Consider the following 15,054-nt stretch of genomic DNA (forward strand, 5'->3'; position numbering starts at 1 on the left):
CAATTAAAAAATACACAAAGCGTTTGTTACAAAATTTGAAAGATGCCATTTAGTGTCAAGATGGCACACAAGTATCTAATAGTTGCCGTAATAAAGAAGCTATTTCTCTTATGTAGTGCGGTATCTAGTAGGATCGCAGCGGAGGCCAATCCTTATTCAAGGGTACATTTTTATCATTTTAATCACAATCTAGCCCTTAGAAATAAGCAATTTTATTTTAACTTCATTTAATTAGTATACTAAACAAAACAAATCTTATAACTATATTTACAATACTATGACTACATAAAATAAAAACTACCATTACGTGGAAGCGCACCAAGAATACTGAACGTGCATTTTCGCGTTGGATAGCTAAGCTGAACCGTTTACCGAAATAGCTGCCAGCGCTGGGGTTTCCAGTAGCCTTATTAAGGCGCGAAGATTGTACTTCGTACATTCTCCGCGACTTTTGGCTCCACAGGCCAAGTGTCTCATCACCAAACGGTACAAAGATTAATGACTCACTGAGACCAACATATTTGCGACGTTTGCTGTGTTCGGCAGTCGAAGCAGCAGCCCCAGCACCAACTGACGGAACTTGGACACGAGAAGGAGTCAGAGTGTCGACGCAAGTCGCGCTCCCACCAGCACCCTTCCTTATTTAATTAGTTGAGTAAAACTAAGAATGTGTCCATTAGCACTGCTCTTTTAGTCTCTGTTAAGAGGAAGATACTTTGGTCCTTGTGATATTGACACTTTGTACAATTTGCACTGCAATACACTTCATTGGGTTATTAGTACACTTACTTAAAAGAAATCTGTTGAGTCTTATGATTACAAAATGAGAATAAAGTGGTTATAGGTAAATAAATACAAAACGATGTATTCGAGGCATTTATTGAGATCACTGCAATAAAAGAAGTTACATGTCAATATGAATAAGACGTCAAATAGCTGATACTGTTTTTTACTCTAAGTTACTTCACTCTAAGATAGATTCTTCTAGATTAACATCACAAATTGGTATCAAAGCGCCCAATAACTACACCAGGACAAAATTTACTATATACGTTCCTCATTGCAGTACTAATTACAGGCAACATTTATATTTTATAAGGTGTCACAAGCAATAAATCAGATATCAGTAGACTTGCCTGATTTCGATATATTCAATACGTCACCAAACGAGTTAAGAGGTACATTGACGAGGTGTTGGATGAGTGTGTGTTCTCTTGATTGCTGAATGCCTGAATACTATAATATCTATTCAGTTTGTCTTCGTGTATTTATATCTATATACTTTTATTGTATTACTTCTTGATCTTTTTTTGTATTTTTGTTCATTATTTGTAAGACGCTTATAGTCTCTTATATGCGAAAACTGTAAATGGTTAATAGATGTATACTTTTTTAACCTATTTATGTCATGTGTCTGTTTGTTTTCCTAATAAAATAAAATAAAATAAAATAAAATAAAATAAAATAAAATAAAATAAAATAAAATAAAATAAAATAAAATAAAATAAAATAAAATAAAATAAAATAAAATAAAATAAAATAAAATAAAATAAAATAAAATAAAATAAAATAAAATAAAATAAAATAAAATAAAATAAAATAAAATAAAATAAAATAAAATAAAATAAAATAAAATAAAATAAAATAAAATAAAATAAAATAAAATAAAATAAAATAAAATAAAATAAAATAAAATAAAATAAAATAAAATAAAATAAAATAAAATAAAATAAAATAAAATAAAATAAAATAAAATAAAATAAAATAAAATAAAATAAAATAAAATAAAATAAAATAAATTAATATAATATATTATTATAAAATATTTAAATTACCATTATAACAATTTATGGCGTGTAAAAATGTTTTTAACAAAAAAACAACCGACTTCGTAATCACTATTCCAAATCAATACATATAATATGCACTTAAAAGTATAAAAATAATTGCGTATTTTTATACAATCTAATTAATTAATCTTATTCTAGTTACGATTATTGTTATTTTTAGAATCGGTGTCCTTCCGCCGCGACCCGCTCTCGCCTCTCGCCTCCTTACGACTCAAGTACATCTCACCTATAACTATGTATGTAGTAACAAACCTATCTTGGATGAAACCGACTAACTTTTTTTGTTAAAAAAATTTTTATTTTATGATTTTTAGTGAATTTGAAGTACATTAAGAATTTGTCTAAATATGTGTAGATTTACAAAAATTTTTAATGCAGCAATGAACATAAGTGCTTTGCAATTTAATTACAGACAGTTAGAAATTCTGCCACAGATCGCACCCTTACTGTAAGTCGTTAAGGAGTCCCATTGATCATTATGTTCGACTACAATTACTTGACCATAACTATGTTATGGTAGATGACTTGAATATCCAGAAAGCATAAAAAAGAGTCGGCCGAGTATCGTTAATTTGCTCCTAAGGATTGAAGAGTTCCGTTACTTTGTCATGAATTCCCTGATCAGAACCTAACCAAACTCTCACTAAACTATCCTTGAAGTATATCCTTTTCAATAAAAAAAGAATCATCGAAATCGGTTGGCGCGATATTGAGTTATTCGTAAATTTATCATCCACTTTGCTATACGTATGTATAGCAAATTTTAGACTTTTATGGTTTTCTCATGGATGCCATTGTCAGATCTAAATTAAGACGGGACAACACGGGAAGCAATAAATCGAATAAAAAAGGAATTATCAAAATCGATTCACCCAGTCGAAAGTTTTGAGGTAACAAACAAAAAAAAAGAACATACCAATGCATTGAGAACCTCTTCCTTTTATTTTTTTTTATATGAGAGGGGGCAAACGGGCAAGAGGCTCACGGGATGGGGAGAGGTGAGGCAACCGCCCATGGACATCCGCAACAACAGGTGTGTCAAGAAATGCGTTGCCGGCCTTTAAGGTGGGAGTATGCTTTTTTCTTGAAGGTCCCTAAGTCGTATCTGTTCGGGAAGACCGCTGCCGGTAGTTGATACCACAAAGTGGCTGTGCGAGGCAAGAAATTTCGAAGAAAACGCACGGCTGTGGAATGCCAGACGTCTACGTGATGCGGATGGTACTTTGCAAGTAATGTCCGATGGTGGAATTCGGCCGCTGGAATCAACCCGAACAGCTCCTCTGAGCACTCCCCGTGATAAATGCGGTAGAAGATGCAGAAAGAACCCACATCTCTACGCAATGCTAGAGAATCAAGCCGATCGGAGATGACTTGATCGTCGATGATTCGAGCCGCTCTTCGTTGTATGCGGTCAAATGGAAGAAGCTGGTACTGGGGAGCACCCGCCCAGAGGTGAGAACAGGCCATGTGAGGCCGAATTTGCGCCTTATAAAGTTGCAGGCGGTGGCTTTTAGTGAAGTACTGTCTCGCCTTACTGAGTACACCAAGCTTTTTAGAGGCCAGTTTGGCCTTCTCTTCCAAGTGACCACGGAACTGAACGTCGCTCGATATATCGACGCCAAGTATGCCAATACAGGCTGTGGTAGTTAGAGGAGTGATCTCGAATCGAGGGGATACGACAAAGGGAGACTTTTTAGTGGTGAACGCACAAACTTGTGTCTGCTTGGGGTTGAATTGGACTAAATTTTGTCGGCTCCATTCCGAGACTTTGCAAAGCATAGTCTCGATTTCAGACACAAGTTTGATACGGTTCTCGTTAACGCTATCCCGGGACATGTTGGCACGGCCGGTGTAGGAAGCATACCCCGTGCTGTCGTCTGCATAGCAATGAATATTGCTGATTTGCAGCATATCATTGATATGCAGAAGAAACAGCGTAGGGGATAGCACACAGCCTTGCGGGACACCAGAGTTTATGGGTTTTAACTCGGAGCATGCACCGTTGATTACAACCTTGATGCTCCGATCAGCCAAAAAGCTAGTGACCCATTTGCACAACTTCTCGGGAAGCCCATAGGATGGCAGTTTCGCTATAAGCGCTTTATGCCAAACCCAATCAAAGGCCTTCGCTATGTCCAAACTCACCGCCAACGCCGCTCCCTTCGACTCAACCGCTTGCGCCCATTTATGGGTGAGGTACGCAAGAAGATCACCAGCTGAGCGACCCTGACGGAAACCGTACTGGCAGTCGCTGATCAGCTGGTGCCCCTCTAGGTATCCCAAGAGCTGGCGGTTGATGATCGACTCCATTACTTTGGAGAAAATGGAGGTAATGGCAATGGGGCGGTAGTTGGACGAATCTGAGCGTACACCTTTCTTAGGGATCGGGTGCACTAAAGCCGCCTTCCATAATTTCGACGGGTAAGGACCGGCGCCAGTTCCGGAGCACATGTCCGCAGCATTATCGGGGGAATGCCATCGGGCCCGCTCGATTTGTGAATGTCCAAGGTGAGAAGCGCCTTAAGCACGGCACCATGCCGGATTTTTACCTCCGGCATATATGAATCGCACCGCGGAATATGCGGTGGTGGTGTACCTTGGCCATCCAGAGTCGAGTTGGACGCGAAGAGGGAGCCCAGGAGATCAGCTTTCTCTTTCGCGTCATGGGGCAGCGAGTCATCATCCCTGTGCAGTGGCAGAATGGCTGGCTGGCAGAAGTTTCCTTGGACAGCCTTGGCGAGCGACCAGAACGCACGAGTTCCCGAGGGAAGGCGTGCAAGTCTCTCGCCAATTCTGCCAATGTGTTTCGACTTCGCGTCAGCAATAACTCTTTTGAAGGACCTGGAGGCATGATTGAAGTGTTTTTTAAGTTCGCTGGAATTCACATCCTTAGATACCACCGCATTGACCCAAGCCTGATAGCACTCCTGCTTTCGGCGAGAGGCCATTTTGCAGGAGCGGTCAAACCATGGTTGGGACCTGCCACTGATAGGCACAGAGGAGGATGGAATGAAGAGTTCCATACCTTGCAGTACCACATCAACAACAGCATCAGCAGCGGCATTTGGATCTCCCAGCGAAAAACAGATCTGCCTCCACGGGTAGGATGCAAAAAAGCACCGCATCTCGTCCCACTCTGCTGACCTATAGTGCCACACGCGGCGACAGCCTAAGAAGCGGGGCCGTGTTGGGCGCGTGATCGGCACGGTGCTCCGGATCAGGCAGTGGTCCGACGATCCCAGAGGAGGGTCAACGGAAACTAGGTAGCCGTCCGGATGTGAGGTCAACAGAAGGTCCAACAGTGAAGGTGTATGATCTTGCACATCTGGGATTCGCGTTGGCGCAATAACCAGTTGCGTCAGACCATATGCTAAGGCGAAGTCGTGAACAGATCTCCCTGCATGATCGGTGGTACGTGAGCCTAGCCATTCGGCGTGGTGGGCGTTAAAATCGCCAAGAAACACGATCTCTGCAGTGGGGATCTGCTCCAACACGGAATCTGTAGCCATTTGGATGTGTTCGAGGAGCCGGTCAGTCTCTGCGTTACCGCTATGGGACCTATACAGGCATGCGTAGATTCGCGGATTGTCATCGCAGTCCTACCCCGGGTAGGAAAGGTAAGATGAATCAGCCAGGGAGGATATCTGTGTCTCGGTTAAAAAGAGCAGGGCCGGCTTCGCCGTCTCCAAGTGAAAGTGGACGGCATTTAAATTTGAGCGAAGCCCCCTGATGTTGCAAAAGTCCACAGCGAGTGTGGAGGAGGGTGGTTTGAGCCTCCTGCTCTGTTTGCCCCGAGTCAGTGCAGATTTGCCCCCTCCAGAATATGCGGGGCAGCCTGGGCAACCACTGTTAGGTACAGGCCCTAATTGTGGACGCCCACGGACGGATTCTCCAGGGCTGCATAGCCTGGTACCGTCCTGGAGTAGTCTCGTTTTAGTCTGTGCTGTCATTTGTATTTGGGAGGGGGGTTGTAAGCCTCCGGATACCCCACTCACCGGACGAAACACAGCGGCATAGCCGCTATTTCACGCCGGTTTCGAGTGGGGGAGTGGTATTTCTCCGGGCGTGCCGGCCCAATTCGGTTGTGTCCGTGAGGACCCAACATGGTACTACCACTCCTAACTAACACTCCTAACTTTTGAAGTCGGTTAAAAATTGAAACAACCGATTCTCAGACCTACCAAATATATGGTACATAAATTTTATCGTACTACAATAATAATTATATTTGATTGCCATCTTGCAACTCAATAGAGTTACATTATAGCGTATCTGTGGTGGAACTGAATGATATAAAAATGGTGATTAAGAAATAGAGGTTGATCGTAGAAGGGCGAAAAATTGAATTTGTGTGTGTTTTATGCTAATTCATAATAATAATAATAAAAAAAAAAAATTTCGGGGTGGGTCACCATTAAGGCGTATGAAAAATAGATGTTGGCCGATTCTCAGACCTACCCGACATGCACACAAATCTCATACTCGGTAAATTTTTCAAAATTTCAAAATTGTTCAGCTGTTTTGGAGGAGTTTGGTAACAAACATTGGGACACGGGGATTATAATTATTTCTCACGTGATTTATTTGGGGATTTAATGAATCTTTTTGCCATCAAATCGTGTTATAAAATAAAACTTCGTGTGTTCACTTTAACACATTTATTAGGAAAATTCATCTAACAGTATGCCGCGATAGTACTCTAGTAAAGCAAACTTAATTCTTAAATTAATTGCCAATCAAAGTATACCGGGAGAAAATAGTATAAACAACTGCTAAAACATTTACCTCACAGTGGGAGGCTCCTTTGCACTGGATGCCGGCTAGATTTCGGGTACCACAACGGCGCCTATTTCTGCCGTGAAGCAGTAATGTGTAAACATTATTGTGTTTCGGTCTTCGCCCTACTAGTAATTTCACTAAATTACTTGACAAATGAGACTTAACATCTTATGTCTCAAGGTGACGAGCGTAATTGTAGTGCCGCTCAGAGATTTTGAGTTTTTCAAGAATCCTGAGCGGCACTGCATTGTAATGGGCAGGGTGTATCAATTACAATCAGTTGAACGGCCTGTTCGTCTCGTCCCGTATTGGCATAAAAAATATTCTACAGATTTACTAATTGGTGTTTTTATTACAGTTGAGCACGTCTTCGCCAATCTCTCAAAAATCGTGTATGTATTCAACTGTTACGCAGATGACGACAAATATGAGGCGTTCATATTGCATAGCTTTCCATGGGTTTTTAATATTTTGAATTATGAAACTTTAGTTGGAGTGTTAGTCCAGGTATTTAATAGGCTACGTTCTTCTATAGGATTTACTTATGAATTGTATCTTATAACAGAAGGCTTTTATTATTAAAACAGGACAAAACAAATTATTATTTGAAATTATTACCGATTTAAGATTTTACAAAAGAATACTGTTATGTTGTAAATTACGTAATATAAATTAACATGATCATAAGTTTTGCTCGCATCAAAGTAATAATGATTATTACGTGGGGTACTCAGAAAGTCTTGAGAAATTAAAAAATCACCTTAAATGGATAAAATAAATTTAAAAATATATAAATCTTTTGAAAGTACTCTATACCAACCTCTATACAAAGTCTCATGCGTCTAAAACAGATTTCGAAACACCATTTCCAGTCAGCCGCAGACACTTTTTGTACGGGATTCCAAAAATGATGTTCCACGTACTAAGGGGCGGGACTGCAACTATGAAACGTGATGTGTTTTGATATAAGTTTGAAGTAGTTGTAATTACAGTATGGCGACGAAGTATAATCTGGTTAAGTTTGAAAGCTTACTTAAGAAGTAGTGGATTTCGACTATCTCTGTTTTTTACAAAAAAAGCCATCATCTGTCTATCACAGCATGTTTCATACAATCGAGTGAATCGCTTTTATCTTAGAGAGTTTCGCTATATTGCGAGATTTTATAATTATAGGTTTTGTCACCTCTTACAATGATGTAAACGCGCCTTCTTTTTTTCTCTTCAAATTTATTGATCATGTCACTGCCCCATTCCATACCTTCATACCTTCTGAACTCCGGTGAGGTTGTGCTCAGATGCTCGTGTAGAATCTAATGAACGCTTCCCGGTCCAAACTGCACTTTATGCAATTATGTTTAAATAAATATAAGACACACATACAATAATAGATTATTAAGTACTTTTCATTGCTAGCACATAATCCTCGGTGACAGCTCTCGAAGAATGACCATTTTTTTTCGTTCCCTCAACGATAGACGACTTTGCTGAAATTCGTTATGCCAATGGTTGACGGTTGATTTACTAGTCTCGTCTGGTTTAAGGGCTTTTTGAAATCATAAAAAACCATCGAACGAAAATGTTCCCGACGCATTTTTCAATGATACACGATAATTAAATGTAGCTCTCAAACAATATGGAGGTTAATTTGAAATTCGAACTTATTCGTAAAATATAATCACACTTATAATATATTATATCATAATTTAAATAGTCAAAACCAGCCAGGGCTTTTCATACATAAATACTTTATTTCACAATAATTTCTGAGTAGCCTGTATATGCACTGAGACTCGAGGACTTATATTGAGCAAAATAACCAATTCTGAATGTATGAAAGTAAAACAACTTCTGATTTTCAGTTTTTAAACATCCAATGCACTTTTAACTGGAACTTTGCGGATTTATTTGTAATTTGTGTGAGTTTCTATTTAATATCTCGGCTAAACCAAGTATACAGAAAAATTGTAGCAGCTAAAGAAAAGGTAATTAAAATAGCTTTAATTTAATTCAAATTTAATTCAAATATTTTTATTCAAAATAGGATGTGACATCACTTATTGAACGTCAAAAACTACCCATACCAAAAAGAATGCCTCAGAACTGAAAAGAATGGGCGCAACAAACTCAGCAGGCTTCTTTTTTTTATACAAAATATGTTTATAAAGTAATATTGTACAATTAAAGTTATTTTTTAACAGCCTGAGAGCGGTTGCTCCATTCCCAATCTGTGTAATCATTAAGAAATTCATTTAAGTTATAGTATACCTGGGTCAATAAATCATTCGTGGCGTCATTCATTCGTGTTTTTTTACCCTCACTATACATTATACAACTGTTGAATAAAATTCTAGAATAGGATTGGTTTTTGTGAATAAATATAATAGATATCAAAATGAGTGTTGCTTTTTTTTATGGAATACGAGGACAAACGAGCGTATGGGTCACCTGTTGTTAAGTGATTACCGCCGCCCACAATCTCTTGCAACACCAGAGGAATCACAGGAGCGTTGCCGGCCTTTAAGGAAGGTGTACGCGCTTTTTTTGAAGGTACCCATGTCGTATCGTCCCGGAAACACCGCACAAGGAAGTTCATTCCACAGCTTTGTAGTACGTGGAAGAAAGCTCCTTGTAAACCGCACTGTGGAGTCGTCGTGAAGCAATAATGTGTAAGTATTATTGTGTTTTGGTCTGAAGGGTGCCGTAGCTTTTTTTTATGAAATTAAGGGATGATACGAGCAGGACGTTCAGCTGATGGTAATTGATACGCTGAAACGCAGTAATGTGTATACATTACCGTGTTTCGGTCTGAAAGGCGCCGTAGCTAGTGAAATTACTGGGCAAATGAGACAATGAAACATCTTGCGGCACTGCATTATAATGGGCAGTCGTCTCGTCCCTTATTGTCATAAAATAAATTGTTTAAACTGAATAACGCATTTGTGATGTTCTTTTGAAATTTAGTCTGGTACTAATATGTAGTTTTATGGTAGCTTATTTTTTTTATTCTCAGATATATTATAAATTTACTATATAGATAATTAACCATTATTTTTGCTACTATTTTTTTTATATAAAATACTGTAACAGGGTTACTTATTACCTTGTCACTTAATTGATTTTAAGATTGGTAAGATTTAGATTTTAATTTAATTTTATAAGCGTTTTAAACAATTTTATTGCTTTTTATACAAGCCAATCTAGTATTTCAATATTTGAAATGACTCTAGGAGAGCTGAGTATTAAATTTTATTTTATAAAATTCACCAGAGTATTTTTTTTGATTATAATATATCATATTGTTATAGTTCTTTATTTACGAATATAAAACAAGAACTTGATGACATGATACTTGTAAAGATTAAATTACAGTTTCATCTGTTTCAGCAAATTGAAATTCCATTTTGGAGAAGTATTCGAGAAGAGTATAATAGAGACACGAAACTCGTGCGGCGTTTTAATGATGTTATTGGTGGAATCATATTTATATCATATGCTAACAATCTATTCTTTATTTGTATGCAATTGAGAAACACTCTTGCGTGAGTACTTACATTATATTACTTGCTTTCTGTTGTGTACGATATTCTTACAATCCAAACCTCTGTGTAGTTTTCAATACTTATAAAAAAAACTACGTTTAAAAAAACCAACTTCAAAAACTGAAAGGTAACAAATAACTAAAAATTTAATTTAATACACCTTTAACTTTAATATTAATAAATACTATTATTTGTATGTAATAATACTATTATATCTATATATATAAAACAAAGTCGTGTTAGTTACACCATTTATAACTCAAGAACGGAGTTACGCAGGCCCAACACGGCTAAACCTGCATACGTTGCCACCCCGTACCCCGACGTAGTGCTGATCGAGCACCCATTCTTTTACATTTCTTTAGTTTAATTATAATATTGTTTAATCAGTCTTGTTCCAATTTACCTGTGAGTAACATTAAATATTGTTAAATAAAGAGCTTTTTAAAAACTCAATTCCTGACGCCCGATACATAACTGGCGCAGTCGAATAGTCTTGCGGTAGCTTCTTTTCGTCGGTATAAAATCTTCCGAGTGTAAAGTAGCCGTGGTTTTCGAGCCGCTAAACCGCAAGAATTAAAGAACCTCGTCGGTCGTTGGGACATCATCATCAACGCGCACGGAAACCCGGAACATTGGGAATTCACGCGCTGGGCAAGACTCGACAGCAGATGCAGATGCTGATTTGGTGAGTACTCTCGCTATTCAAGTATCCTGGTATATCTACTGTCCTAGTATTATATATATTTTATTATAAAAGTTAAAGAACGTTGCGTACAGCTAATATCGCTAAATAACGGGTTATACTTACTTAGTAACAAGAAAGGTGTATCTAGGTGATAAGTACCGAGTATTAGAACAATAGTGTAATCTGAAACGCAATGTCTTTCAGTGAATGTGATAAAGATTTTAAATTCCTTGCCGAGCCACTGTATGATGGGAACCCAAAGTTATTAAATTTTTATATTAGAGAAGTAGAGAATATTATACAACTATTAAGTGAACCCTCCCGGGTTCACCCGGCATTTATATGTTTATCAAAAAGTAAGTTAGGAGGCGTCGCTATTGATGCGATAGCCTACGATGAGTCGTTAATAACGTGGGACTCCATTAAAAACGCTCTAATTAGACGTTTAGGAGAACCGCGCAACGAAATCCAGGTGATGCAGGAGCTCACGCGGACCCGTAGGAATAAATACGAAGATGCGGAGACATTTGGCAACTGACTCCGTGAGTTGTTAGATACTCTGTACTCGGTCGGTAAACACGGTGACCGTTCGTACTATGAGGAAATGGTTATAGAGCAATATAACAATCAATTAGACATCAATGTTTCGTTAGGAGTTAGAATAAGTAAACCGTTAACATTAGAGTCAGCAATTATGGGAGCAAGGCAGGAACCTTTTTATAACGGGTCACCTACTTCCCATTTTAAGCAAAAGGATGCCCCTAGAGTTTCGCAACAGCGGAATATTCCGTCAAGGAATTTTATAGGGACGCAACCTCAGCACCACCAGCCTTCAAATTTCGTAAATAGTCAAAATATGTCTATACCCCCTACACCTAATTTTAAGAGAAACTCAGGTAATTTTAGGAAGAGAAACAATGCGAACTTTAGGCAATTTAATGTACCTCATAAACAGGTAACACCTAAAATAAGTTCCGATGTTACTATGTGGTCCGTGAGTAAACAGTATGCTGCTCAGAACGTTTTCTATACTCAAGGTCAACCAGTATATGGGAATGAATGCCACAGCAACTACAACGAAGGTGAGTACCCATATCATGTAGTACACCTGAAGAGGAGTACCAGCAGGATTTTCCTCAAACCCAGGAGATGCCAGACCAGGCCTAGTGAAAATAAACTCGTTGGTCAGGGATCACCTCCCTTACATAGAAATACCCGAATAAGAAGGTAAGTTTCTTATTGACACTGGAGCAAGCCGAAGTGTAATTGCTTCAGATGCTATTTTTAATACTTATTATGAACTTAATCTGAAATATGAACCTTTTGAAATATCAAAGGCTCAGAGCGTTTCTCGTCATAATTATGTAATAAACCTACCCTTACCACCAATTTTTAATATTAATCTTAGTCATAAATTTCTTATATTTGATTTCGATCCTAAATATAGAGGTCTTATAGGTTGTGACTTATTGAGGTAACTAAAAAGTACAATAGATTTAAATAAAAATATATTGCGCACATCGGCGGTAGATATTCCGATGTACCTAAATAAACCAATTAGGAAGATTAAAATAGGTCCTAAATGTGAAAAATTGGTTCAAGTTAAAACACATCATATCGATGGCCAATATTTACAAGAAAAACTTCATTGGTCGGAAGACTTAGAGTCACCCGCAGCCTTTGTGACGTTAAAAAATGGTTCCTTTTTTTTTTTTTATGGAATAGGAGGACAAACGAGCGTACGGGTCACCTGGTGTTAAGTGATCACCGCCGCCCACACTCTCCTGCAACACCAGAGGAATCACAAGAGCGTTGCCGGCCTTTAAGGAAGGTGTACGCGCTTTTCTTGAAGATACCCATGTCGTATCGTCCCGGAAACACCGCACAAGGAAGCTCATGCCACAGCTTCGTGGTACGAGGAAGAAAGCTCCTTGAAAACCGCACTGTGGAGGACCGCCACACATCCAGATGGTGGGGATGATATCGTAACTTGTGGCGTGTCGTACGAAGGTGAAATTCGGCGGCAGGAATCAGGTTGAACAGCTCTTCGGAACACTCCCCGTGATAAATGCGGTAGAAGACACACAATGAAGCGACGTCTCTACGCAACGTCAAGTGATCCAGCCGTTCACAGAGTACTGGGTCCCCGACAATTCGAGCTGCTCTGCGTTGCACGCGGTCAAATGGGTCGAGCTGATACTGGGGTGCACCAGACCAGAGATGACAGCAATACTCCATGTGAGGCCGGACCTGCGCTTTGTAGAGCGCTAGAATGTGGGCCGGCTTGAAGTATTGCCGTGCTCTATTTATGACGCCCAGTTTCTTTGAAGCCAGTTTGGCTTTGCCCTCCAGATGGCCACGGAATTGGCAATTGCTCGAGATTCCGATACTAGGCGAGGCTTTAAGGGAAGTGTTCTCGAAGAGCGGTGATACGGCAAATGGGGTTTTTTTAGTGGTAAACGCGCAAACTTGAGTCTTCTGGGGGTTAAATTGGACAAGGTTCAACTTACCCCATTCCGCGACCTTCTCGAGAGAGGACTCGATAGAAGACACAAGTTTCACCCGGCACTGGTCGACGTTTTCCCGAGAGAGACCTGCATGGCCCGTGTATACGGCATCACCAGTGCTGTCGTCTGCATAGCAATGCATGTTGGCGGTGTCCAACATATCATTGATATGCAGAAGAAACAGCGTGGGAGATAGCACACAGCCTTGGGGCACTCCAGCGTTCACGGGCTTGGGATTCGAGCAATAACCGTCGATAACGACCTGTATGCTGCGCCCAGTGAGGAAGCTGGAGGTCCACTTGCATAAGCTCTCGGGAAGCCCAAATGATGGAAGTTTTGCGAGGAGCGCCTTGTGCCATACACGATCAAAGGCCTTCGCTATATCCAGATTAACTGCCAGGCCTTCCCCCTTGCTTTCAATAGCCGCCGCCCATCTGTGTGTTAGGTATACCAGAAGATCACCAGTCGACCGACCATGGCGAAAGCCGTACTGCCGGTCGTTGATCAACTGGTGACCCTCAAGGTATACCAAGAGCTGGCGGTTAATTATGCTCTCCATAATTTTGGAGAGTAGGGAGGTAATAGCAATAGGCCTGTAGTTTGCCGGATCCGAACTGTCTCCTTTTTTTGGGATCGGATGGACAAGGGCTGACTTCCATGAATCAGGGACTACGCCTTTTGAATAAGAGTGCCGGAATAAACGCGTTAGCACCGGCGTCAACTCAGGGGCACACGTTCTAAGCACGATTGGAGAAATGCCATCCGGCCCGCTCGACTTCCTGACGTCCAACGAAAACAGAGCTCGCCTAATAGTTTTCTGTCGGAACTGTACTTCAGGCATGGAGCTCTGACACCGCGGGATGGTAGGCGGTGTTTTTCCGTTGTCGTCAAGAGTCGAGTTGGAGGAAAAAAGAGTGCACAGGATATCGGCTTTCTCTTTTGCCGTATGGGCCAGGGTGTCATTCCTCATGTGCAACGGCGGCATGGACGGCTGGTTGAAGTTACCAAGAGCAGCTTTCGACAACGACCAGAACTTGCGTGTTCCGGTCGGGTAACTGGAAAGCTGCTCGCCAATTTTGACGACGTGCTTCGATTTCGCACGGGCGATTTGCCGCTTAAAAAATCTGGAGGCACGGTTATATTTCCTCTTCAGAACTTTGCAGTTCGGATCCTTTGAGCCCAGCGCCGCAACCCAAGTTCGATACGCCTGTTTTTTGCAGTCAGATGCTGCTTTAACTGACGCATCGAACCAGGGCTGTGATCTGCCACCGATCGGTACTACAGAGCTTGGTATAAAAATATCCATGCCCTGCAGTATCACATCGGCTACTGCAACGGCGCAGGCACTAGGATCATCTGAAAGGAAACAAACCCTGCCCCAAGGGTAGGATGCAAAAAAGGAACGCATCCTATCCCAATCTGCTGACTTGTAGTGCCAAACGCGGCGGGTCGCTGGTGGTCTGCGACGTTGGCGTCGGATAGGCACTACACTCCTGACCAGGCAATGGTCGGATGTTCCGAGAGGGGCGTCGACAGAGACCTGGTAACCATCGGGATGTGTAGTCAGCAGAAGATCTAATAAGGACGGCATGTGGCTATCCACATCCGGGAGCCGCGTCGGCGACTCAACCAATTGGGACAGACCATACGCCAATGCAAAATTATGCACAGATCGCCCTGCGTAGTCTGTG

At 40.5% G+C, this 15,054-nt stretch overlaps 1 protein-coding gene across 1 annotated transcript in view; it reads left to right on the top strand.

Annotated features, from left to right (window-relative positions):
• Positions 1–15,054, top strand: part of LOC126966066 (gustatory receptor for sugar taste 64e-like) — a 33,552-nt gene that overhangs the window by 1,346 nt on the left and 17,152 nt on the right. Inside the window, exons 3-5 of the mRNA XM_050809940.1 lie at positions 6,988–7,136; positions 8,489–8,611; positions 10,014–10,168. Of these exons, the coding sequence (XP_050665897.1) occupies positions 6,988–7,136; positions 8,489–8,611; positions 10,014–10,168 (427 nt within the window). The remainder of the gene's footprint in view (positions 1–6,987; positions 7,137–8,488; positions 8,612–10,013; positions 10,169–15,054) is intronic.

Source organism: Leptidea sinapis, chromosome 9, assembly GCF_905404315.1.
Source record: "Leptidea sinapis chromosome 9, ilLepSina1.1, whole genome shotgun sequence".
Lineage (NCBI taxonomy): Eukaryota > Metazoa > Arthropoda > Insecta > Lepidoptera > Pieridae > Leptidea > Leptidea sinapis.